The sequence below is a fragment of the Carassius carassius genome, chromosome 27, assembly GCF_963082965.1.
Source record: "Carassius carassius chromosome 27, fCarCar2.1, whole genome shotgun sequence".
In the NCBI taxonomy this organism is placed as follows: domain Eukaryota; kingdom Metazoa; phylum Chordata; class Actinopteri; order Cypriniformes; family Cyprinidae; genus Carassius; species Carassius carassius.
In genome coordinates this window covers 11,975,299-12,002,176 of record NC_081781.1, presented here as the reverse complement: position 1 = coordinate 12,002,176, position 26,878 = coordinate 11,975,299, and the positions used below count along the sequence as shown (strand labels likewise).

At 40.8% G+C, this 26,878-nt stretch overlaps 1 protein-coding gene and 1 long non-coding RNA gene across 2 annotated transcripts; one reads left to right on the top strand and one right to left on the bottom strand.

Moving 5' to 3' along the window:
- Positions 1–2,019: 2,019 nt before the first annotated feature.
- taf1b (TATA box binding protein (Tbp)-associated factor, RNA polymerase I, B) lies at positions 2,020–6,731 on the bottom strand. The gene is made up of 15 exons (XM_059512704.1): positions 6,706–6,731; positions 6,525–6,623; positions 6,211–6,298; positions 6,021–6,118; positions 5,843–5,935; positions 5,368–5,467; positions 5,108–5,282; positions 4,175–4,274; positions 3,940–4,087; positions 3,628–3,805; positions 3,445–3,485; positions 3,285–3,366; positions 3,131–3,201; positions 2,815–3,049; positions 2,020–2,691 (listed from the first exon to the last, which is right to left on the bottom strand). The coding sequence occupies exons 1-15, from the start codon at positions 6,721–6,723 to the stop codon at positions 2,439–2,441; spliced, it is 1,779 nt and encodes a 592-aa protein (XP_059368687.1). The 5' UTR covers positions 6,724–6,731; the 3' UTR covers positions 2,020–2,438.
- On the top strand, positions 6,561–10,340 carry LOC132106741 (uncharacterized). Its single transcript, XR_009424191.1, has 3 exons — positions 6,561–6,706; positions 8,229–8,560; positions 9,825–10,340. It is a non-coding gene; the product is annotated as an uncharacterized LOC132106741 (long non-coding RNA).
- The last annotated feature ends 16,538 nt before the right edge of the window (positions 10,341–26,878 follow it).

Sequence of the window (26,878 nt, the reverse complement as noted above, 5' to 3'; positions counted from 1 at the left end):
AACAAGTTACATAAATTCTCAGAGGCACCGTCACATGAGTTGAGACTGTAAGAGCAAAACAGCTCTCGCCTCCACACCAACGATCCATACAGAAGGATGGAAAAATGTTCACAATATTCACACCAGTCTGTACTGAATATTAAATTAAATTCATGCATTTAGCAGACAACTTACAGTACATTCAGGCTATCAATTTTTACATATCATGTGTTTCCGGGGAATCGAACCCCCAACCTTACGCTTGATAGCGCAGTGCTCTACCAATTGAGCTACAAGAACACTATGCAACATAGTGCAAGAAATGTCAAGGTGTTCAGATTGAACAACACTGACCAATTTACTAACAGATACTAGCACACAACTAAAACAACTGTACACCAGATGGCCTACTCTTGGTTTAACTAAAATTAGTGATATATTGTAAACTATTTATAGTTTTCTATCTAAACAGGAAATGGATCTTAAACCATTCAGAATGTAATCTATTAAGTGGAACTTTGCTTTTGTGAACAACTGGAAAACACTTACTACTGCTACACTTCAGGTCCTGTCAAAAAGTAAATTGTGCACAACATATATTGTGGAAAATGCATACTTTCGTTCCATTTTATATTTTGCAAAGCACTTTTTCAAAAGCAGGCGTTGCGTATTGTATGGCGCAAACAAAGTAGGCCTAATACTCACATTTTAGTATTACACCATTTTATATACAGAGCTTTAAGGTTTTGTCACTGAAAGAGCATATTTATTAGTGATCTGGTAAAAGATAAAAAAAACGCAAAAATGTTTGAGGCAACGTCGCTTTTACGTCAAATATTTTAACTTATAAATGTAATGTAAATGTATTATATAAAACATAAGCTATAAATGGTTGCGAACACTTTCAGAGCACTGAACACTGATAGAGAAAAATATACGAACTAAACTTCAGCGTCAAAGCAACAAACACTGGAAGCATTGTTGCGGGTCAAAGAATGAAAGAGAAACATTGTTGGGGGAGGAGAGGAAGCATGGAGTGAGATTAAACATTAAAGATAAGACTGTCGGTTGTTTACAAAGAAATGAAGCCGGAGACTTCGCGGTCAGCGTGTTTATCTGTATGTACACAAACCCTGGTCAGCTAGAATGCGCTCGTGCAGCACAATCCACAGACCGAGTGTTTTACTTTCGGCACCGTGTGTGCAGCTCAAAATAGTGCTTGTCTGTTTGAGAGAGCACAAGTCAAACAGAAATCATGCCAGTAAAACTCTGCAGACGGTCCCTCTACACGTGAAGGGGAAAACAACAACAAAGTTTCTGAGTGTGTATGCATGTGCCTGTCATTGCGTCTCTTGCATACACAGTCAGCTGGTTTGGCTGGAAAATAATGCCAGAGAAACACCCCTGACAGCACACTGTCCTGGTTTCCCCTCTGGCTCCATCTTTCTCAAATTTCATCTTTCTTCCATCACTCCTGCCCCGCATCCGTGTTTTTCTCTCTAGAACACGCATGCTGGACTTAACTTGCTACAGAACAATTCCTCTTTGGCTGGTGATACTGTAGTCCTTGTAGTCATCAACTAAAAGTTTCAGTGTTTTCGTTTTTTCCTGCCTTTTTATTTTTACCTTTTTCATTAACACAAATGTGTATACTGTAAGCTATATAGAAGCTATATCAAAATAATTCCTATATTAGCTGTTCAGAAGAGCAAAAGAAACGCAATTAAAAACCATATAAACTCTTGTCATAAGAACCCTTATAATCATGTATTTAAATAGGTGTTTTTTTTCTCATGAGGCTTTTAAGACAAGCCTTTGCCATGTTATATTTGAGGCATAATCTTTGAGGCTTATCAAGGTGTATAGATAGTAGTGCTGATGTTGAGTACAGTGTGACATTAGTGGATTGTAAGTACAAAAGGACAGCATATATATATTAGTTTCAATCACAATGTGATCAAAAAACATTCTCCTGCGTGAGTCAAATCTTGGACTGAAAGGGGTGAAATGGCTAAAACTAATTAAGACACAAAACCCTCGTTCAGAAGAAAGACCTAGTATAATTACTTTACATTTATTACAACTGTCACTTTTGATCACACAAATGAAAAGACAAAAAATATTTTAGTGAGCTGCAGGACAAAGGAATCTATCAGCACTCGATTGTCAGGTACATTATGCCCCCTGTTGGTTCATCTGTGTAGCTACACTCAGTGTAAGTGGTCAATTTTTAAATCAAAATATAAAATACATAAAAAAAATACACTTTTGAGGGAAACAGATGCTGTTCATTTAAAGTCTCTTACCAGGTAAAAATACTGCAAGACACTATTGAAAATAATGCTCAAAAGTGAAAATCTGACATGACAAAGAACAAATCAGCTGCTGTTGGTGCAGAGAAACAAAAGAGCTCTTGGGAACTGATATGCAGATTTCATTCTCCATCAGTGATATTCTCTTCATGAACACGGGTTTTCTTTCCTGAGTTCACGGGTTGCGGTTTTGGACCTTTTTTTCGTCTTTTTGCAGGAAGTTAAAGTCCATTGAATCTTGGCCTGATGATTCCTTTTCAAAAAACGACGTTCAACGTTGAGGACCTCTTTGTGCACTTCTGCCCGACGGACTCCCAGAATGAAAGAGAAGAGATCAAGGACCCACACGTACATCCGGGGCAAACTGGGCTCAATTTCTGAGAAATGATCCCCACACATCCTGTGAGGAATTAAAAAAAATATATATTTTTTAATAGAAATAATAAATCACACATTACATTATTTTATTATATATAATAACATACAATAATATAGAGAAAAAAAAACCTTTGTTATGACTCACTTGCGTGGGCATAATCTCAGTTCAGGATGCCAGTATTTACGGTTGCAGAGGTACTTGAACCCATCTTTCTTATGGGAACAGTCCAAACGTTTGTTAAACATACTGGGTCCATCCGAACCTTCCTCTTTTCCCCAGCTGAAGTGAAAGCTGGCATGAGGGTTTGTTAAGGAAGACGACTGTTCTGGTGCAGAGTCACTATACTTCTGAAATTTCTGCTCCAAGTGTTCAGCAACGCCTGGAGAATGAAGGCAGAAAATAGATGACGTACTGAGATACAGTTTTGAGATCATTACTAGATGTTACTCGATCAGCTTACGCCTTTTTTTGAGAACCAAGCTCTTGCGTTGCAAAGATGTAATGAGAGGCTTAGTGGTTCCCCATTGCCGTCTGAAAGTGCAGAATGAAAACAGTTGTAGTAAAAGATTTGTTTTCAATAAAAGTCATGTAAACTATTGAAATGGTTATCTTACTTGGCTTCTTCTCGTTCTTCCCTCTTTCTGGCTTGCTCCAAGACAGGTTGTACAACATAAAACCACCTTTTTAACTTGAAAACTGTAAAAAGCATAAGAACATGCTGTGAACCAATAAATAAATAAATAAATAAAAATACTAGCTAAAAAAAAGTGTTACCTTTCTTTTTCTTCTTCTTGGCTGCTTCCTCAGATAACTTCCTTAAGACATCAGTGAGAAAAAGGGAACATAATTAGCATTAAAAAAAACATAACTTTACAATCCAGTGTAGTACTAAATCGACTTTTTGCATGGACTTGGATAACTCCAAAACCTTTAGTTACAAATTATGAAGTTATCTACCACTCCACATGATCATCCAACTTGAAAAGGAGCTTCAAGGCGACAATGATGACAGCTACTGCTTGAATGTCATAGCGCAATAGATGAGGCTTCTCCTTGCTGGGGTCAAAGGTCAGAAAAGAGCTGTCCCCCATAGCAGCTTGTCTAATAACCTTGTGGACCCAAACATGAAGTTCATCTAGGAAAGATCAGTAATATATGAAGTCAAAAGTATCAAAGAAACAGATCAAAAGACTATTATATGTGTTGGGTAAATTTATTTCAGATCTTATGCCATCGTTTGCCAAACACATTACTGTCAAAAACACGCACTTGGGAGGTTTGCCTCCAACAGATAGCGGACAGTGAGCGGTAACGGGTGGAGAAGGCAATCCTGAGAAACCGTTGGAAAAGAGGGTAACTGCAAGATCCGAGCCAGAGTCACAGCTTCTTTATGAACCAGCGAGTAGGACGGAAGGTACTGTGGAAGACCAGAAGTCGTAGCTATTAGAAATACAAAACAATGTTTCATGATTGAAGAAATGCAAACCAGATTCGTCTTCCTCACCCGAACATTAAAGAACTGGACATCTCTTCCAAACAGTCTCATCTCCGTGGGAAATGCCTCATGAATGTTCATGTAAGGAACACGTCTCTCTGTGACCAGCCTGCATGAAATATGTTTTTCAAATTATCCGGTACAAGTATACGCAGTATAAAAGCCATCATGTAATCAGGATATTACATCTAAACACACTGACAGCAATGTTAAATGCTGCACACCAAACAGAAACATTGCTTAGGACAAAACTTTGGGCCTAAAAATCATCCAGAGCAAACCTATTAAAACACATATAGCATCAAGTCAGTAAAAAAATTTGACTCCATTTAAATGCACGTAAATAAAGGAGGATATTTCGGTGTATGTTATGCAAAAAATAAAAAATAAAAAATCTTTACACCTTTAATTAATCTTAAAAGTGGACTGCATGATTTGAGAAAAAAAAAACTAATTGTTTTGTCAAATAAAGTTTTGCTGTGATTGTTTGTTGGACTACACCATTTTGTATATATCAATACAACTATACAATTATAATAAATAAACCCAAAAAATCTTATTATATACAATTTTACATTTAAGTAATCTCAAAAATAAATCTTAAAAAAAAAAAGTATTTAAAGAATTAAATTAAGTAAGTAAAACTAACTATAATATCACAATACTTGTATTGACATCTGGCTTAATTAAGTGAAATGGTTGGCACATTGCATTACTAAATGCTTGTTATAAGCGATCTAATTCTTTTTTTTTATATCGGAGTAGATGCAGAGAAAGCGATCATGTAGAGTGGGATTTACTGTGAGCCGAGCCGCTTTTATACTATGAAAGCACAAAATCAAGAGTCTGTAAAAGAACACAGTGCCATGCTAGAAATCCTGCTCGGTCACTTGTAAATGTAATATTTTCAATATGTGTTGGGCTGTTTTTGTCCTTTCAAACCTCAATAAGTCAGCCAGAGTGATGGCTTCTCGGACCCACAGTAGAGCCAGATAGCACAGGGCCAGTGTCCGTGGCATAGTCATAAGATTGTGCATTTTTGTTCCCTTTATATTTTGGTACACAACAGCATCCAAAGACCCTGAACATACTGATGACTGTGCTTCACTGGAGTAACCTGCAGGAAAAGAACTAAATGAATTTCAATCAACACTGTATAAGATGTAAATGGTCCAGCTGTCTGACAGCAATCACTGTCATACCTGAGACTGACATCTCTTCTGACATCTCTGAAGCAGCTTCGGTGTGATAAGACTGCTCACTTTGAGCGTTAGACTCCGAATCACTCTGTGCCTTCATGAACTTGAGGGCAAAAAGGCAGGAAGAGAGCAGAGCAGTGCTGTTAATCATTTTTGTTGGCAGAAATAAAGCTGAAGTAAAAATAAAATATTAATAAAATTGAAATGAAAATTCAAAATGTTTGGCTGGCAACTATAAATACAACAAAACTGAAGAAGTAAATAATTAAAACTAAAATACAAATAAATTAAAGCTAAACATGTTAAAAAAAAAAAAAAATCAAAATGACAAAAGCACAAACAAAGTAAAATATAAAACAACGCTAATTCAAAATAATCTAATAAATACTATAATAGGATATAAACAATACAAAAATAACACTGAAACAGAGAAACCAGAGAAATGGTGTTATTTGTACACTACACACTTTAAACGTACCACTGTAAACTTTGGAGTGTACACTGGATTTCTGGTGAAAGCTTGCTGTGTGTTGTGCAGGTATCTCTTCCACAAATTCCACAAAACTTCTGTCTGTCAAAACAAATTGCGATACTTTTTTTGTGTCATCCATACCATTGTGTGGGTTTAGTAGTCTAACCCAAACTAAACTACCAACCTCAAACTTGATGCAGACACCGAGACTGACCAAAGCCTTGGCCTGGTGTTTCAAGATTAACTGAAATCCCTCACAAACCAGCCACTCTCGCTCATTCTCTAAAAGCAGACAGAAGATACCACAAGATCAGAGAAAGGGAAGGATCTTAAAAATATACAGCTGAAAACGTCGACAGAATACTTTGACTGACCTTGTCTTTTCTTTTTGGGTCTTGTTATTTGTGAGATCCTGCTGTTCATACTATGAAGTGTGTTCACATCCACCACCTCCCTCGTTTTCTAGAAGAAATTGGGACAATATATAGCATGATTTTTTTTAAGTGTATAATGCAAGATTAATTTACAGTTTCATTAATTTCACCCCCTTACAACAAATTAATTCCAACTATCTATTTAGAATATGAGCCAGGGACTACATTGTCAATAAGAATTACTGCGTTAGCATTTGAGGATTTGTAGGATATCAAAGCCCTAGACATCTGATAATGTTCGTCTCTTGACCAACCTCGATCACATTGTGGCAGCTCTTGCAGTAGAACTGACCCTCATCGGACACTCCCCAGTCCACAGCAGCGCACTGGCCGCAGGGCTCACTGTATCCCCCCTGGAGGAAGAGTCCAACAGTCAGATATCGACTACATAACAGCACAGACCGCCAAACAATACTACCGAAAGGAGAAACTCACGGTAAGTTGTTCGTCCATGACTTTTTTAAAGACGTGCTACTGAAAAGTCGCGCGCGTATAAAGTTCCGTGTGTTTCATAGACAGTTGTTTTCGATAATCAAACAGCATGGGCACCACGCATTCAATATGGCCTCCGAAATATTTTTCATAATAAAAGTCCACCGTCATCTAAAAATAAATCATTATGTTATACGATTTTATTTTTATGGTTTATTATTATTGATACATTGCTTATGGCTTAATAAATAAATTGTTTTATACATAGGTCTAATGTAAAAACTGTAATGATTGTATACAAAACAATTATATTGCATAGTTATTTACAACTTTAATACATTATTACATTTTAATTAGGAAGTAAAACATATGTAAAAGGCATACTTGGGTATAATACTGCACATTTGCACACTATCTCATGTATGTAAGAATATTATTCTAGCCTTTATTATTTTATATATGTACTTCTAATTGTACTGTTTAATCTTATTTTTTTATATATTATTTTATAAATAGGTGTAATATAAAGAACTGTGTAATAATTGTATTACATAATTATATTATATATTTCTTATATAACTTATAGATCAAATAACTAAATTAAAAGGAAAGTAAAAAAATTGTAAAATGCATGTTTTTTGCACATAACACATGTGCAAAGTGTAAATGATTTTTTTTATTATTCTAACTCTTACTATTTAAAATATTTATTTTCATTTTATTATATTATTTAAATATAATTTGTTATTATTTTTTACGTTACCAAGTGCTATAATTAATGTATTGCATATATTTACTCGTCTATTCTTTTTTATTTTCCTCCAATGCTTGCTTTGGTAATAAAAAAAAACGGTTAAAATGGCTATTTACTAAGCCAATAAAACACTACCCCAATGTGCCATGTCCCTTCCTACATAACTAAGAAAGGTGTCATCATGGACAATAGACACTAGATGGCGTGTTAGTCCATGAAGCTGTCAGTACCTTTGGGTGTAAACTATATCATGGTAGCTACTACCTGAACTATACTGTACACTCCCTCCAAATTTTCTTCCCAAAAAGACCCGAGCAGCATTCAGTTTTTTCCATCGCTCTCCTCACTCCAGGACGACAGATATAAGAGTGTCCACATCTGTATGATTGTTATGGCATTGTGGAAAACCTTGGAAATTAGCAACAGCAAAAGGGAGATATGCCTCACATCAAGGGCCTCTAATTGACATAAAAAAGTACATTTACAGTGGTATTCAAATCAAACTTTTTTTATGACATTCCTTTTGTCATGTATAAGCACAACATATTTATAGCCTAATATGTTTTTATGAATGTAAGATGATTCTGTCCAGTAGATACATTTTATGTTCAAAATGAAAGCTGTAGGAATTTTTAAAAACACATTTTCAGTAAATAAATGTGCCAGACAAATTGAAGTTGGCTTCGCAATGTGGCATTTGTCTTTTGTGTCAGTGTGTGTTTGTGTTTGTGTGCATATGTGTGTGTTTTTTTTTTTTTTACATGTTCATCAGCAAACCTCCCTCAAATCCCCTTCCCCACCTCTTGGAGAAAGCTGCTTGTTTTCACCACTGGGCCAATTTCATGGTTTACTGCCTCCCACGCTCTCTAGTGTTCTCTATGCGAAATGCAGCATTGTTGCCAATGGAAATCAGGAACAGTCAGTAACTGCAGGTGTGGGTATTATTCTTCACACTGAAGCACAACGGACTGCTCTTCCTCAACTATGGCACGCTTTACAATCCCAGTCATCCTCCACAAATGTCGCATGGCGTGATTAGGGATTGTGGGAGGCTGTGGGCGAACAGAAAATTACACTGAGTCTTGCTCACTTGGTTCTTATCTGGTATAAATAATACATGCTCTCACTGCCCTTCCCATCATGACTCTGCTCCTGCTGTTCACGGCAGCTGAGCTGAAGTTGGCCCAAAACCAGCCACAGCTTGCTGTGTGCTGCACGAGACAGAGTAAGAAACCTTTCTGTAATTAAAACCAAAATATGAAACAATATTAACTACTATATATAATACTTAGTCTTAATTTAATGCACACATGCAATGCTTGATTGGTGTAACTGCTGTCAATTCATTGGAGTGAATTATTTACACTGGTTTCGACAAATTCGCTGGAAATTTATCTTACAGGTTCTCTGTAATTAAAACAAAATCATGAAACAATATTTGCTATGCCAACATATATGACTTTTGACTTAAATTTAACACTCCAGATAGTCTGGACTAGAGCCATTGAACTGATTCATTGGAGGGAGTGAATTACTTTGGAAACTTTGTGATCAATTCAACCCATTCAAAAGCCATTCATTTTCATTTTTCTTTGTAATTACCTAACCATGAAAGAATATTTGCTACCGTATATATAACATTTAACTACAAAACACGTACATTTGTATATAAACATGCAAGGAGCCGCTAAACAAATTCAATTCAATCGACTTAAAAGAGTCGATCATTCCAGAATTGCACTTTGCTTGTTCTGGTTCATAACAGCAGGCAGAAAATACTATAGCCTACACAAATCTTGTTAAAATATTGTCAAGGGAGCAGCAAAAAAAACTTAAAAAGCTAGACTACATGATCTTAAAATGAGAAATGTAGTGAAACTAATTGCTACTTTTAGCAATGCTTCTGTTTAACCCATTTACCTTCCTTGGTCGACCAGCTTCATTGGAAAGATGTTCTTTTTGGTAAACAGCATGGCTATGTTGGTCCACCAAGACCAGCACCAAACAAGCATAAACTACCTTGAACAAACATGGTCTAAAATGTTATTTTCAGCCACAAAATAGTCTTTCTTGGTAGGCACCAATATTTTATTTAGTTGGGATGAAGTCTGGTGTGATGCAATAATTTTAGTGAAGGGAAAGCCAAAGAGAATACTGATCAAGCCACGCACAACCAGACTCACAGCCATATTCAAGTCTCAGTTGAAAAGCACTGTACTGATATAGCTACTAAAGCCTTCTGTTTACACACTGCTGTTTAACTAAATAAAATGGATCGCATTTATGCACAAATACACAATATGCATTACTAAATAAGCCTAAAATACATAAGGCCTACAGTATCTTAATTCTTGCTTCTATTGTACAGATTCTCTCCAGCATCAGATACAGTGTTTGATATGAGATGAAGGCAGTGGAATCTTCATACACGGAAAATCCTATTGTTGCCCACCTCAGGTCTGCGTCCTGTCGGTTACCATGGCAACTACGTAGTGGCAGCCGGAGCGAATGGAGGGGGTAGATCATGCATAATCAGAAGGAGAGCGTGTGTAGAGTGCACAGTTCTCATCTCAAAGAGGCTGTCAGAACTGCTAGAATTATGCGCCCACAAAGTAGAAGATGTTTTGTGGGCTCTGGGTCGACCACCGTTTCTATTGGAAGCAATTAAATGTTACACATTCATAAGATGATTTGAATATACCTGTTTTAGTAATCATCTAAGGGTTAATATGCAGAGGCACATTTGAGTGGTGGTGTCATTAACCAATATTTTTTGACTTTGTTCATATTTAGGGTCCAAGAGACCCCAATGTTATACGAGTAAAAATAGTAATAGTAATTTAAGTTTGTTGCACCATTAACCTGTGGAAGTATAACTTTTATTCAACCCAGAAAAAAAGAGACTGTATTCAGGTTTTTTTTTTTTTTTTTTTCAAAAGTTCCACGAAAACCTAAATAGATATTACATTTTTCATGGGAAAAATAATCAAAATTGAGTTTATAATCTGTTCTCATACTATTAAAGTCAAAATGAATCAACCTAATGCTTCAATGTTTAGTATGTTTTCTGAGCTATTAAAAGTAAGAGTCAGACTTGTACATTAAATTTTACAAACGGCTGCAGCAACTCTTATGTAAAAAATAAGGTGAATATCACAGTATTATAAACAAGGCTACACACTTACATGTAATTTTCACTCAATCTATGGGTGAAACTTCACACACACACACACACACACACACACACACACACACACACACACACACACACACACACACACACACACACACACACACACACACACACACACACACCAGATTTTAGTTCCTCCCATCACTCTTGAACAAATGACCTCATTGCTTTCATTAGTCACTGTGGTAGCCTGTTTATCGATAACGATAATTACACTATTTTGCTGAGTGTTATTGTGCTGATATCTTATTTTTAATTGTGCTGACACCTGATTTTTTTTGTTTTGTTTACCTTTACACCATTGTTTCTAAAAGTGTGCACCATATTTTAGGTCAAATACTTGCATTTGGGCTGTTACCAAGCAAATGCAATCAGTATCAACAAAATTGATCTTTGCAATGCAGATAAAACAGAAGCTGCATCTGAAGTGCCATTTAGATGTTTTTACACACTGTTTAATGCAGCTCCGTGGATCATGGAATACTTTAACCTGCAGTTACAAATGAATAAATAATGTTTTGATATTTTAAAGAAAAAAAATTGAAAAATGATGTTTGAAATTATTTAAAAAATGAAAAGGTTCCATTAAATGTGAAATTAAAACCGCCAATAGGTGGCAGCGAGTCACTGTTAATAAGTGACTCATTGCGATTGAACCGAATCATTTAAACGGTTGATTCATTCAGGAACGAAACACTTTAATGTTGCTCAGAGACGCAAAACTGTGGCTGCAGCAGGTGCTGCACTTTTTTTTCCACTTCTTAAACTATTGTGAATTTACATTCTGCATTTAAATTAATAGGACCCACTGCAAATAATCCTAGGGGTGGCCGCAGGGGTGGCTTTATACCCCTTGGGGGCGCCCCTGAAGCTGACCCGTTGTTTACTTAGTCCGCCATCACTATGGTAATAAAAGCTGCACATATTTCCCCTTCTTTCAGAAATACTCTAGACAGGCATATGTTTAGAGGACAGCAGAAATCAGTATGACTGACCCATACATTAGCTTACACAATATCTCTGGAACACTAAAGCTCAGCATGCTTCCTAGATCTAATTGATCAAAGAGCTGCTCAGATTTTCCAGGTTTCCATGCATAAAGCCATCCAGACGGTTATTTATTCTTGCTTCTCGGCAGACAAAAGACTTTCCTACTTCCCCACAACAGCAATATGTTCTTCAGAGCATGATCAGTTATTGACTGGCATTACTCTGCCAGCCCCTTTAGGATATACTACGGTCAGCAGAAAGGAATGAGGCATTTCCCAGTATCCTGGGATGACTTTTGAAATCCAGCTGACTCCTTCAGCTTTTGAGGAGAGTGATTCACTTTCTATTTCTGGGGTCATTCATCAATAAACTTGCACTGAAAATTAATCTAAATTTACAATAACATTTAAAACCAACTGACACCATGCAAAAGTAACATTCCTGGAAGCCTAAGAAGCAAATTTGCTAAAACATTTTAATAGAAACAGAATAGCTTATAATGACTCTATAATAATGTTTGAGTATCAATTAAGTCAAATAAAAAAAAATAGATGAAGTGCAGCCTATAGACATTCAGTCAGAGCACCATATTTTGACAGGAAAGAAAATGAGAGATAAAAGGATGAAGGATAGAAGTACTGTGTGTTCAAGGATTATACTGTTGTTAACAACTGCTCAGCTGAAGAAAAGAAATCAGTGGACAAAAACTCAATAAAACAAATTTGAAAGTAGTGAGTTGTAAAAATTGCATGATGTAGGACCTTTATACAGTGTGCGCCATTGTAAATCCTGCAAGTCTATTACTCACAGCCTTGTTTTCATCCGTGTCAAATTCAATATGGCTTTTAATCTGAGTAAGGTCAATATTTAAATGCACAGCGAATGAGAGTCTGAAACATGATTGGGTGTAGTCTAGGCCTGTATCAAATGTGAATGTGTTTGTTTTAACTGGTTTTGAAAATTTGCACTGCAACATTGGAAAAGAGTCAAAACAGAGATGTACAGAGCGTGGCCTATTACACTTACAGAAAACAAGGTGCAAAAGTTGTCACTGGGGAGGTACCTCTTCAGAAGGTACACATTTGTACCTAAAAAGTCCATATTCATCCCATAAAGGTACATATTAGTACCTAAAGTGTACATATATCTAAAAGACACAGTGACAGCTTTTGTACCTTTTTTCTGAGAGTACTTTCTTCTTACTATTATTGGAACAGTATTGCACTGTGGCAGTCACATTACTTTTTTTTATTAAGCAATGCATCATGAGAGGCCATGTCATATTATTAATACAGACTGTGTTTGAAACCGAACAGTAAAGCATTTTTACATTAAAGGTACAAATATGCAGGGTGGCCCTGTGAGGTATGATCTTGTGATTGGTTACATACCCATCAGCAGATCTGATCTCCTCGGATCCCCCACCTGCTAAAGGGTCGTTCAGAATACAATTCCAAGCGTAGGATAACGGGGCTGTCTCCATAGCAACAAACGCTGGACTCTGTGAGAGATGGCATGTGTACGTGTGAGAGAAAAAGAGGCACAGAGAAAGAGGGAATCTATGGTAACTACCTCCTTGCAGCGAACTAAGAATAGATTCATCGTATGGCACGTCTCCCACATTCCAATGCTCCTTTTACAGTTATTGCATAGCCTTTTATAAAACACCTAATTTGAACATGCTTAATATCTTTTGAAGATAGTAAAGAACAAAAGATTTGTGTGGGTAGTGCATAGTAAAAGCCTCTTTGGTTTTGGTGGAGTGGCACACATGGAGATTTAAACACAAAACAAAGGCTTACTCTATTCAAGTGCGTGATTGCAGATACTTTTAGAAACACAAACTCAATTTTGTCTGCTCTTGTGTTCAGAAATGTATCAGACTGCAGGGATGCCAGTGTTTCACAACAAAACCCTCCCAATTGCTACTCAAAACTAGCCCAATCGCGTTTCAAGGGGGCCCCCGATAAAATTGCATTCTGTGGGATAAAATAAAATTTTTTTTGGAGGGGTTCCCCTGGTGAAATTTGCATATTAGGATCTAAATATCACGTTAAAGGGGTCGCTTTAACCTGCGGCAACAGTGTTAAAGTAGACCAATTCCACGGGAAAACCGCGGACTTGGCAGACTGTCATAATGGAGTGCAAGTACATGTTGCATTCTCAACACTGCCTCAAGTGATGATATAGTGGATATAGTGGATATAGTGGAAGTCTGTTTTTCTAGCCTGATCTTGTGAGAAAAAAAGTGATTGTGATCATTTTTATATGATTAAGTATGAAAACATAAACTTTTTTTCAGGAATAATCAGCAAGAAGATTCACCCCTAAATATAACCAGCAGTAGGGTTGAACAAAAATGTATTAATGAGAACGTACAAATTCATACAATTTAGCTACCACCAATACATCAACATGTAAAATAGTTATGAATTGCCATAACAGTGCATTGGTTCATGACAAAGAAAACCTAAGGAGAATCTTGCTGAGCAAGTTATGTTTATAGCTTAATAATAACACATCTTATATGGCACAAACATTCAAAAGGGAACACTATTGCCCTACAGAAGTTTGTTAGTGGCAGAACAACACATGGTTTCCAGTGCTAAGTTTGTTTGTGCAAAAAACATTGCATTAAAGCATCCCTGATCATGTCATGCCTAATGAAGCCTAGTCCACAGCAACTTCGAAGTAGCTATTATGGTGGAAACTGGCTGCCAGGTTTTACTAATTCATCCCTTAGGGAGGGTAATTTCATGCCTCATTCATAAAGCATTGCTTCATTTATCTAATTGCATACTGTTATCGGTATCTCTAACTGAGTAGATAAGAGATATTACATTTCCTGTTCACATGGGATGTGCAAACAATGACAAAGCAGCACAGTGTTTTTTTTCCCTAAGTTTTGTCTAATTTGGACGCATTCAGGGTGACATGGTTTAACTGATTTGTATGTTCCTGTTAGCTCCTGCTGGGATGATGTAACTACACAGTATGAGAGGAAAAACCATCTTTTTTTAGGTTCTTTAAAGTCTTTTATGCTTACCAAAGCTGCATGTATTTGATTTTAAAAATACAATAAAACAGGAATATTGTGAAATATGCGTGTGTGTGTATACATTTTTTTTGTGGAGGACTCTTTAAAACACAAATGACTTATATTTTTTGTTTTCTGCTGCATTTCATGTCACAGTTCAGAACAGTCAGTAGAAGAGAGAGAAAGAAAGAGAGTGGGGTGTGTGTAGGAGCATTTGTTTTACAACCAATTCCTGTCCCGATGAGCAGCAGACCACCTGTTGTGTGGCTCATTGATATGTTGTGGGAGTCTGGCTCCATCCTTTCTCACACAACTCTGTGAGGGTTGCAAGGACCAGCTTTGCAGCATTACTAACATTTACAGATGGACTGTGTTGTTAGCATCATTTTGTTTCCTAAAAACCACACATCTTTTATACTTTTTTACCCACTCACATTATAGGACTATGTAGTCCAGCTGAAAGCAAGGCAGACTTTTCCTTCTTTCTTCTAAAATTGTTTAGTTGTTTAATGTTAGTTTAACATTAGTAAAACCTACATGTTTTTGACATTCCCTGATTATTCCTGATATTAGGAAGAGAGATGTTTCATCTGTAGGCATTCAGTTACTGCAGTGCATTACCTTTCTTCTTCTCAGAGGACTCTAATTGCTGCCGTGGCTATATTGACCCATTTACTTGAATAGGACTTTCACACATCACAGAGATTATCAAGCCAAACATTAACCTGCACTTCAGTTTGATGACCTCAGGAAAACAGACAAATAGTAAGCCTATACACCACAAAATCATATTTCTGTTTCCATAGAGATATGTGTCTCCAAACTGCATTATTTGTTTGCCACATAAAATGTAAGATGCATTAGCTAGAAAAAAAGCACTATTGTTTCATGATTACTCTGCTGGCATGTAGCTGATACTCATCATAGAATAATGGCATCAGTGGGTGAGGGTCAGAACAAAGGATCACCATCTTATTTGTCATCAGTGTTAATTTGAAGTTATGTGGCTTTTAGTCACTAGAATTCATTAAAATTCTCTTGTCAGAATGCTGTGACATCTGCCCACACACATGAATTATGCACACACAGAATGATTGAGTTTACATGTGTGAAAGTGAGTGTGTGTGATTAAAGAGCTGGTCAGACATAGTGCTTTTTAAAGGACGTTTAAATATCATGTGACAATTCTTCAGCAGAAATGTACCAAATATTTTTATCCATTACAGTATTTCATACATCAATCATTCATACATTTGATTCTTCATAACATTAACATTGTGTTTATGTTAAATTTTACAATTCCACACATTTCTTTACAATGCATACATTTGTGCAAGTGAAGACCGCTGGACATTGAAAGGAATACTCCACATAAAAATGAAACTCCTCTCATTTAAATCAGATTCATTCATGAACAATGCAAGTGACCACTGTGTTAATGAATGGGCCATTGAATCATTGACTCACCTGAGTTTTTAAAAAAAAATGCAAAAACAAAACACTATATTTCTGGGAGACATAACTGTTCTGCGTTATTTGGAAGAAAAGAAAATTGCTGGCGAAATAAAGTAAAATCTGTCAAAATTGACAATGGTCAATTATTTAACTTAATGCATGTTTATTAAACTGTTGTATAAAATTAATATTAGCAGCCGTGCAGAAAGATATTCAGTAAAAGAGTCATTTGTGCAGCTTGGTGTCAATAAATTGCCTTTTTAGAAGTTTTGGGATCTGACATTGGCAGTGTTTCAAGCATCAAGGACTTTTATCACAAAAATGTGATTCTTTATAACATGAACATGAAATTCTTGTTATAAAGTGAAGCTGGAGAATTACAGTGATAGTCTCATTCTCTCCTCTCTTCATGTCAACTCAGTTGTATATGACTTAATGCAAATAAAGAAACTATAAACCATTATTTCAGACCAACTGTAATTACATTTATGCATTTAGCAGACACTTTTATCCAAAGCAACTTACAATGCATTCAGGCTATACAATATTATTTTACCAGTATGTGTTTTCCCTAGGAATCAAACCCATGGCCTTTTGCACTGCTAATGTAATGCTCTACCACTGAGCCACAGGAACATAATGAGCAGTTTCATTGATTCATTCACTGAGGTTGTATACCATCATGTTCACCTTGTGTGGTTTTTGAAGCATCACGTTTTGGGTGGACTCACAGTTTGTGTTTATCTGAAGAAAGTCATACATTTGGGACAGCATGAGTAAATGATGAGAGAATTTTTATTTTTTGGGTGGAGCATCCCTTTAATGGAAAGCACAGCAAACTACAGGAGAGCCCAGTATAACTCCCTCTTTCCAAAAAAGGGGCAGAGAACAAATGTTGTGGCAAAACCGTGGTTTGTCCTGAGGAGAATCTGTACCCTGTGTATGCTCTGCCAGCTCTCACACTTCATTATTCAGCACACACACACACACACACACACACACATACTGACAGCACAGAAAAGCTCTTTGGGCTTTTTTAGAGGATGTATTTTTAGAGTGATGAAATCTCATGACCAGACTGAGGCTGCATGTCTCACTCTTTGCTCCAGGCACTGTCCTTCCACCATCTCTCACCCGCTCACTCAAGGTTAAGCTTCTTTAAGTGTCCTGTTTTGTTTTCTACTTTAAGCTTCTACGGTAGTCCATTTTTCATATACAGTATATGTTAAAGTTAAGCAGAAGAGTGATGCTTTCATATAGATTGCAAACATCTGTGTGAACTAGAATGCTGCAGCAGTATCTCAAAACACATATTTAATGTTTATGCTTTATTCAGACTTTCACCGGATAATGAGGTAATGTGGGTGGAAGCAGCAACACAGTAGAGATCTTGAACATGTTTGTAAAGTTGAGATAAGACAACATGAATTATTGATAGTCAACTCTTCAGACTCTTCTGAAGGAGCCAAAAAAGTCCTCAAAGTATTTATGGACAATGAAATGCAAGCTGCTCAAGGAGATTTGCATACAAAAAGGTTTGAATAAGATAAGCATGTAATCATGATAGCTACATTGCAACTTTTGCAACTTTTAACCTGCACACATTAAACCCACAAATAACAGCATACAAACTGGGTTAAACATAATAAAAACACTGTGTTTATTTCAGTCAAATATCTTGCATGGGTGACGCACAGTATAACAGGCCTAATAGTTGTGAGTTTTATTTCATAATGCAGTTTTTGGTTGCAAAAAAGGATAAAGATCATAAAATAACAACATATCACATGACTGTTAGATAAGAGAACAGAACAACTTGCAAACATAGACAATAAATAATGAACAAGGAACTGAATTTAGGGCTTTAAACAACAGGGTCAAATCAAATAATTAACACTAGTATAACACATGAGTGCAAAACTGTACAACTCAAAACAGAACTCTTCAGATCTTAGTCAGGGTAGCAACATCTAACATGCAGGATGTTTGACAGGAATGAAAATGAGGCTATGAGGGATTGTTCAGTTGATAATGTGTTTCAGTAGACAAACACTCTTTAAAAAGTGACTTGCAAAAACTTGATTCAGGACCTTTATACAGTTTGTGCCTTCGGAAGTCTATCCCTCACAGCTACTGTAGTTTTCATCCATGTTAAATTCAGTATGGTGTCTAACCTGATTTAGGCCTACACTATAACAAAACAAAAACTTATTCCTGACATCTAGTGATTAATTAAATGCTGTGCATTTTGTACCAGTTTCATTAGCTACAATGATTAAATTGATGCATTTACAATAAAACATATATGCAAAATGAAAGACTGATGCCAACAAAAAGTGGTTTGCACAGCACTCTGCATTTATTAAATGTGTGCTGTAAGAAAAATATAAGCTGATCTCAGCTATCTGCTGAAGTTACAAAGGTATGCAATATAAATTGATTAGTAGAGGTAGTGTTGACAGAACTATAGTGGCCCCTGTTAAGGGAAGTTAAAATACCCTAGAGTTCATCGTAGAGGGCTGTTCCCCAGCCAGACTCCTGTGTGTGTGTGTGTGTGTGTGTGTGTGTGTGTGTGTGTGTGTGCGTGTGCATTTGACGATCACCACATGATAACTTGATTGAATTATGGCCAATATGATGAGAAGTCCCACTTCTGTGCCACTTTAAAAATGGAGGAAGCGTTCACTGTGTTTGAGCACGCTCAATGAATATTTCATCACCCTGAGAGCTGAGGCACGCTTTGAGGCTGAGTGGTCTACGGACTCCATATGTGGGCTCTCCCTTTCACTCTCTCTAGGACAGAGCAGCCCACTGGTATTCTGCCAAACCGGAGCTCCATGTGCTATCAGGGTCTGGAGAGCTAAGCCCTTACTGCGCTGAATGGAAATGCTGCAAATTCATGCTTGTGTGCCTGAGAACAAACCAAAGGAATGTTAAACTATGTGTGTCGGGGATGTAAAAAAAGAAGGAATAAGAAAATGACTGAGAATGTTCTTTTGTGTATGTGTTTGTGCTTGTATTGCATGTGATAGAAACCACAGCAAAGTAAGCCTTGCATTTGGCTTCTGGCTCAAATGACAGGATACAGGATGTGATAAAGCATTTGTCTGCAAGTGTTATACATTACGCTTGTGATCAAAGATTCTACTTATATAACACAGTGTAGGCAACAAAAGCATTAGACAGAAGCACCACAGGCAGTCATTTTCTCTTTAAACTATAGAACACCCCTACTCCCAGAAATGTGGTGACTTTAACACTGATCCATTTTTTGGGGGATTGCTGTAACAGTTCCCTTATGATTTGAGATTTACAGCAAATTCAAGCAAAACTAAGTGAAAATAGTGATATGCTAACTAAATTATTCAGTGGTGTATTTTTCCTTTCATGTTTTTAATGTCTGAGATGGGGTAATAATTTGGTTCTTTCTAAATGTTAATATCTCTTTCATATGAATTGTAATTCATTTCAACTAATTAGTTCACTGAGACAATTCGTGACTTAAATTATATACTCATAAAAAAAATCCTTTATTGCTATAGTGCTAGCAAAAAATAGGGTATAAACGTGGAAAATATGGTAAAAATGTTTGTATAAACATATATTAAATTAAATTATATAAACAATTATATAATTAGAAAGTTATTTTTTGTTTGTAGCTTGTAGTGTTGCTAACTACTTTTTCAAATCAGTAGCTTGAATATAACTACTACAAAATGTATTGTAACTTGTCAAGCTGCAGTTTCAAAGTACACCAAAAATAGTTTTGCATCGAAGCTATAGAATAACCATTTTTGGTTCCAAAGAGCCTTTCAGTGAGCAGTTCCTAAAAGAACGTACTCGGTTACTAACGTAACCTCGGTTCCCTGAGATGAGGGAACGAGTACTGCGTAAGCTAGCTTACGCTATGGGGAAAGGTCCCCTTTTCTCGAGAATATGAAGCCAAAAATTATCCTTAATTTTTAAATAATGTAAAACGCAGTGCTGCAGCACAGCAGACCCAAGCGAAGCGGCTCGCGCGCTTATTGGCTGTGCTGCGGCAACTGCAGCAACCTATGGTGAGGCGGCGGAGAGTAACGAACCAATGGACGTCAGAGCGCGCCAAAATAGGCGTGGCTGGAACTATATAAGCCACCGCTTCACCATAGGGATCAGGTTTTAAATCGACTGAAGCGATCACCCGGTCCGAGCACATAGCACGGCAGGTTACGCAGTACTTGTTCCCTCATCTCAGGGAACCGAGGTTACGTTAGTAACCGAGTACGTTCCCTTTCGAGAGTACTCTCGTACTGGGTAAGCTAGCTTACGCTATGGGAACACAATGTAAAACGCCGTGCGTGCTCGGGAACTTCGACCTGTCACAGCCCGAGACGAGAGCTCGGGGCTTTATAGCAGGAGAAATCCCAGTCCCAACAGCCAACCTTAGTGAGCTTTATATAGGGAACGAAAAAAGGGGGACGTGATAAGGCTTAGCACGTCTATATAGAAAGTACCCTGGCCTGCAGGGCAGGGACTTGCAGATTATAGAATCTAATAAATGTGGACGGAGAGGCCCAGCCTGCCGCCGCACAGATATCATCCAGTGGTATCCCGCAGGACCACGCCCATGACGAGGCCATACCTCGGGTGGAATGGGCTCTGATGCCGAACGGGCAGTGAAGGCCCTTAGATTTGTAAGCCAGCGAGATAGTGTCTACTATCCATCGCGATAGGCTTTGCTTCGTGGTGGCGAGACCTCGGGTGCGCCCACCAAAGCATATGAAGAGCTGGTCCGACCTCCTGAATAAGGCGGAGCGCGCAATATAGGTTTTAAGAGCCCTGACGGGGCAGATGAAGCTCGCGTTGCTTTCGTCGCTTTGCGAGGAAAGGGCTGACAGCGAGATGACCTGCGCTCTGAACGGTGTTGAGAGCACCTTGGGGACATAGCCGTGTCTTGGTCTGAGAATGACTCTGGAGTCATTAGGCCCAAACTCGAGACAGTCAGCGATTACAGATAGCGCATGTAAATCCCCCACTCGCTTGACTGAGGCCAGAGCCAGTAGAAAAGCGGTTTTGAACGAAAGAAGCTTCATATCGACAGACTGAAGCGGTTCAAAAGGGGGGCCCTTTAAGGCCTCTAGGACCGTAGACAGGTCCCAGGAAGGGATTGAAGGGGGTCGGGGAGGGTTCATCCGACGAGCTCCCTTAAGGAAACGAATGACCAGTTCGTTTTTTCCCAGTGATAGGCCGGCCACCGGAGCATGAGAAGCTGCAATGGCTGCCACATACACTTTGAGCGTAGACGGGGATCTGCCCGCATCTAAACGCTCCTGTAGGAAGGAGAGTATCTCCGTCACGTCACATAAGTGAGGGTCTAGGTTCCGTGTCCCGCACCAGGTGGAGAACACTGACCATTTCTGCGCGTATAGGCGCCTGGTTGAGGGCGCTCTGGCTTCCATAATAGTCTTTAACACTCCCTCAGGGAGGTTCCCGGGTACCCGTTGAGGGGCCATACATGAAGGGCCCAAAGTTCGGGGTGGGGATGCCAGAGCGCGCCCTTCAGCTGCGTGAGGAGATCTTTCCGCAGCGGTATTGGCCATGGGGCTGTACTGGACAGCTGCATCAGCTCGGAGAACCAAGGTTGGGTCGTCCAGAGTGGGGCTACTAGCAGCATAGCACATCTGCTCTTCCTGACCCGATCGATGACCTGCGGTAGCATCGCGACCGGTGGGAAGGCATAAAGCGGGCGTCTGGGCCAATCGAGGGCCAGCGCGTCCCTGCTCTTTGAAAAATATATTGGGCAATGAGCGTTGTCTTCTGAGGCGAAGAGGTCGACCTCTGCCCTGCCGAAGATGCTCCACATCAACTGAACCGTCTGTGGGTGAAGAGACCACTCCCCAGGGGGAACATTCGCCCTGGAAAGCATGTCCGGGCCCCGGTTCAGGATGCCAGGTACATGTGCTGCCTTTAGCGAGCGCAGATTGTAATGTGCCCATGTCAGAAGACGCTCGGTCATGGTGTGCAAGGTTTCTGACCTGACACCACCCTGGCGATTTATGTAGGCCACCACTGACATGCTGTCTGATCTGACCAGAACGTGGTGGCCCTTTAAAAATGGGAGGAAAGCTTTCAGGGATAGTTCGACCGCTATCATCTCCAGACAGTTTATGTGTAACAGTCGCTCCGGGCTCGACCAGAGGCCGGAGGCAGACCTGCCCTCGTACAGGGCGCCCCAACCGAGGTTGGATGCATCTGTCGAGACTACTTTCCATTTCGAGACAGCGCCCGTGCTTGCGCCTAACTGATACCAGTTGGCTATTTTCCAAGGGGCCAGAGCTGTGATGCAGCCGTGGGTCACCCTGATGCGCGCGCGGCCGGAAATCCAGGCGCACGCTGGAACACGGTCTCTCAGCCAGCGCTGTAGTGGGCGCATGCGCAGCAGGCCCAGTTTGAGAACCGCAGAGGCTGATGCCATCAGACCTAGCATTTCCTGAAATCGTTTGAGCGGGTAAAGAGACCCGGCTTTGAACGATACGGCTAAATGCTGAATAGTGAGAGCGCGCTGTGACGTCAGACGCGCTGTACATGTCACAGAGTCTATGTCTATCCCCAAAAAGGAAATCCTCTGGCTGGGAGACAGAGCGCTCTTGACAGTGTTGATCGTGAGACCCAGGCATTCTAAATGGCTGAGGATCCAGGATCTGTGTGTCGTCAGTAGTTCCTCGGAATGGGCTAAAACTAGCCAGTCGTCGAGGTAGTTCAATACTCGCACTCCCCGCATTCTCAGGGGTGCGAGAGCGGCATCCATGCACCGTGTAAACGTACGGGGCACTACGGAGAGGCCGAATGGAAGAACCATGTACTGATAAGTCTGCCCCTCGAAGGCGAATCTCAAGAATGGCCTGTGATGGGGTGCTATTTGAATGTGAAAGTAAGCGTCTTTCAGATCCACTGAGAAAAACCAATCCCTCGGGCGAATTTGCGCGAGTATTTGTTTGGTAGTTAACATTTTGAACGATCGCGTCATAAGCGCTTTGTTCAAACGTCTGAGATCTAGGATGGGTCTGAGACCGCCATCCTTTTTTGGTACGAGGAAGTAGCGGCCGTAAAAGCCTGACTCGCGCTGCGCAGGGGGGACAGTTTCTATCGCCCCTTTTGCAAGAAGGTTTATCAGTTCGGCGCGAAGGACGTGTGTCATTTCGCTTTTCACTTTCGTTTCGACCACGGCGCGAAAGCGCGGCGGTCTGCGAGCGAACTGGAGCGAGTAACCTCGTTTTATTATATTCAAAACCCAATTTGATATGCCGGGGATGGCCTGCCATGCAGCGGCTCGTGCGGCTATGGGTTGAATGTGCTTCGGGCACTGGCCGCCTGTTATGAGGGGACCAGTAGCTCGAGTATGCTGTGCTTGTGACACTGTGGTGACAGCGCTTATCTGTAGGGTTGCGCACTGAGAAGTGGGCACGCGCGCTACATTTAGAGCACCTCCGGCGCGAGCGGGAAGGTGGGCATGAAAGGAGACCCGAGTGAGTCTTTGTGACACTTGGGGGAGTGTGTATACATGTAGGGGTGCGTACTGTGTAGTGGGCACACTGCCTACATAGAAAAAGCTCTTTTTGTGCTTTATTGAGGTCGCCGTGAAAACGGCGTTTGTGTGCAGGCGTGCGTGCATTGTAACAGGCTCGTTTACTGCAGTATAGACATCTCCAACCGCCTTTAGTGAGGGGATTGGAGGAAGCATGTGAGGTTTCTTGTGTGGTGGTCCGGCCGCAGCGGGACTTAACCACGGTCTTTTCAGCCCGAAGGTCAGGAGGGCTTCGGAGGCTCGGGGTTCAGCACAATCCTGGGCCGAGGTCCCCGTCTCTCTGGCGGTTTGCGGCTCGTAGAGCGAGAGCGGTGCTGGGTTTTGGTCGCTGGGCGAGACTGTAAGTCTGGCTGCGATGGCTTCGAGGTCTGAGGGGGCGGCGCATTTCTACGGCGTCCCGCAGCAGAGCTAGAGCGTTTCGGCAGGAAGTGTCTCATTGCCTGTGACGTTTTCTGAGCCTCAGTGAAGCGTTCAGCGAAACCCTTAACCGACTGGCCAAAGAGGCCGGAAGGCGAGATAGGAGAGTCGAGAAAGGCGGATTTGTCGGCGTCTTTCATCTCCGTGAGCGTGAGCCAGAGGTGTCGCTCTAAAACAGCGAGGCTTGCCATGCTTCGGCCGATCGCTTGTGCTGTGGTCTTTGTCGCACGCAGGGCTAGATCAGTAGCGCTGCGGAGATCTTTAAAGTCATAGGTATCTGGGGCAGACTCGTCCAGGTTACGGAGAAGTCTGGCCTGAAAAACCTGCAGCACAGCCATGGTGTGTAGAGCCGAAGCAGCTTGACCAGCGGAGGTGTAAGCTCGGCCAGCGAGAGCTGAGGTGGTGCGGCACGGCTTGGATGGATGCACAGGCTTCGACCGCCATCCAGCGGCTGAGGGCGGGCAGAGGTGTGCAGCAATAGCCTCCTCGAGAGGGGGGAGGCTCTCGTAACCGTGGTCTCGGGCGCCGTCGACAGAGGAGAGCGCTGACGAGACAGAAGTCTTCAAGCGTGCGGAGAATGGGGCTTTCCACGACTTCGTGAGTTCATTGTGAACTTCCGGGAAGAAGGGGGCGTTTCTTTGCGGAGGGGCCGAAGGGCGCCCCTGCAGGAACCATTCATCCAGCCTGCTTTTAGCGGGCTCGTCTGGAGGAGACCAGTCGAGCTGAAGGTCGCTGACAGCCCTTGTAAGCACGCGAGTAAGCTCCGCGTCGATATCGGCGCGTTGTCCGGTGCAGCTGGGTGCTGTAGAGGGGGGGGGGGGTCCGCAATGGAGCCCGACCATTCCTCACTACTGGACGCGGCGAGAGAAAGGCTGTCGTGTCTGTCCTCTTCCGCCTCAGGTGCTCCGAAGGAGAAGGGGGCGCTGGTGAGCAGGGACTGGCGCTGCTCGTCCACGAAGAGGACAGGCGAAGGAGAGAGAGCGGGCGAGGCACGCGGGGAGTGTTCCGGCGTGAGCTCGCGTGTAGCAGTATGCTCAGGCATTCTCTGATCGCGGCGTTTCTTACGCGGCACTTGAGAGAGAAGAGGCGGAGCGGGTGGAGCATCGTGGCTGGTTTGAGCTAATCGAGCCCGCAGGGTCGATATAGCCATGTCGTCGCACTCAGGGCAGCCGCCCTTGAAGAGTGCGCTCTCAGCATGCTCGCGGCCCAGGCAGGAGACACAGATGATGTGGCGGTCCTCGCTGGGCAGAGGGCCTCGGCAGGAAGCGCAGGCCCGAGGCATTTGAAACAACGCCTCGAATTCTGGAGGAAAAAAGTGTGATGCAGCGGCAAACACACTAGCTTTGAAAAGGATATAGTCACGCCGGATGGCGCAGCAGGAAGCGAGTGCTGAAGGCGGCGTCGAGATGAAGCACGAGCCGGCGTCCTCAGATCTGCGTTGCAGTGCTATCCCGCTGAGAGGCTTTTCGACGGCGTGTAGAGGCTTCTCCGGAGAAGACAGCGAAGTGCAGGTGAGATCGCTGAAGGAGATGAAATCTGATCCCTATGGTGAAGCGGTGGCTTATATAGTTCCAGCCACGCCTATTTTGGCGCGCTCTGACGTCCAATGGGCGCGAAGCGCCCCCATTGTTTCGTTACTCTCCGCCGCCTCACCATAGGTTGCTGCAGTTGCCGCAGCACAGCCAATAAGCGCGCGAGCCGCTTCGCTTGGGTCTGCTGTGCTGCAGCACTGCGTTTTACATTATTTAAAAATTAAGGATAATTTTTGGCTTCATATTCTCGAGAAAAGGGGACCTTTTCCCATAGCGTAAGCTAGCTTACGCAGTACGAGAGTACTCTCGAAAGGGAACCAATTTTTCTTAGTGAGTAGAACATTTCATCTAACATTTTTTTTCCACTCTAAAGAACCTTTTGTGCATTAAAACATACCAAGGTTCTTCATGGGACCATAGATGCCAACCATGACAATAAAGAACCTTTAATTTTAAGTGTGTAGCTTCCCCAACACTGCATGCACTGCATTCTTACTTTTTTGACAGGTCATATTTTTCTGGGGATTTACAGAACCCCACACATGCACAGATGGGAGATTCTGCTCAAGAAACATTCACAGCAGCCATATTTAGCATCAGTGTTAAATACTTTAACAGCTTCTGTAAAATGACAAATGAACCCTGACGGCCAGCAGCATATTGACAGAGCCAGAAATGAGGGCGATATACACAGAAGCGCCTCAGAGATGATGTGGCACATAATGTTTCCATCTGCCTCCTGCTCTTGGAAGACCCCAGAAATTTTAATGGGGCTAAGCCATTCTCTTCAATAATATCAGAAACTCTTTAAATTGTGTTTAAAGAGCCATTGCTCTTCAGTTTTCAGCCTGCTCGGATGCAGCCAATATAAGAAAAGTGAGAGATTAAATAAACTGAGATGGTGCCAGCGGTGAAAATTATTGCCAAAGTTTTTTTCATCAGCACATGCCACTTCCAAAATTTGTTTATCAAATTGCTAAGTCAAATTGAAAAATTTTCATTTGCTGAAGGATCCATTATATGGAATGTTATTATAATAATTATAAACAAAATGTTAAACATGACTGTTCTTGTTGAATATCGAGGACAGGAGCAAGCAGATTTCAGCTGCTGTCTTGATAAAGTGGAGAAGAAGAGGGATGACAAGATAATAGACCTCAGACTCAGAGATGTGATTCCATCAAAGAATCTGATTCATCTGTGTTGGATCACCGGTTCACCGAAGACAGTCATG

What these genes read in the sequence shown, in the direction of transcription:
- taf1b (XM_059512704.1), bottom strand. An exon ending in GCTGCCACAATGTGATCGAG is followed by an intron (nt 6,299 to 6,524) that starts GTTGGTCAAGAG and finishes AATTTCTTCTAG; the next exon opens with AAAACGAGGGAGGTGGTGGA. An exon ending in ACCCAAAAAGAAAAGACAAG is followed by an intron (nt 6,119 to 6,210) that starts GTCAGTCAAAGT and finishes GTCTGCTTTTAG; the next exon opens with AGAATGAGCGAGAGTGGCTG.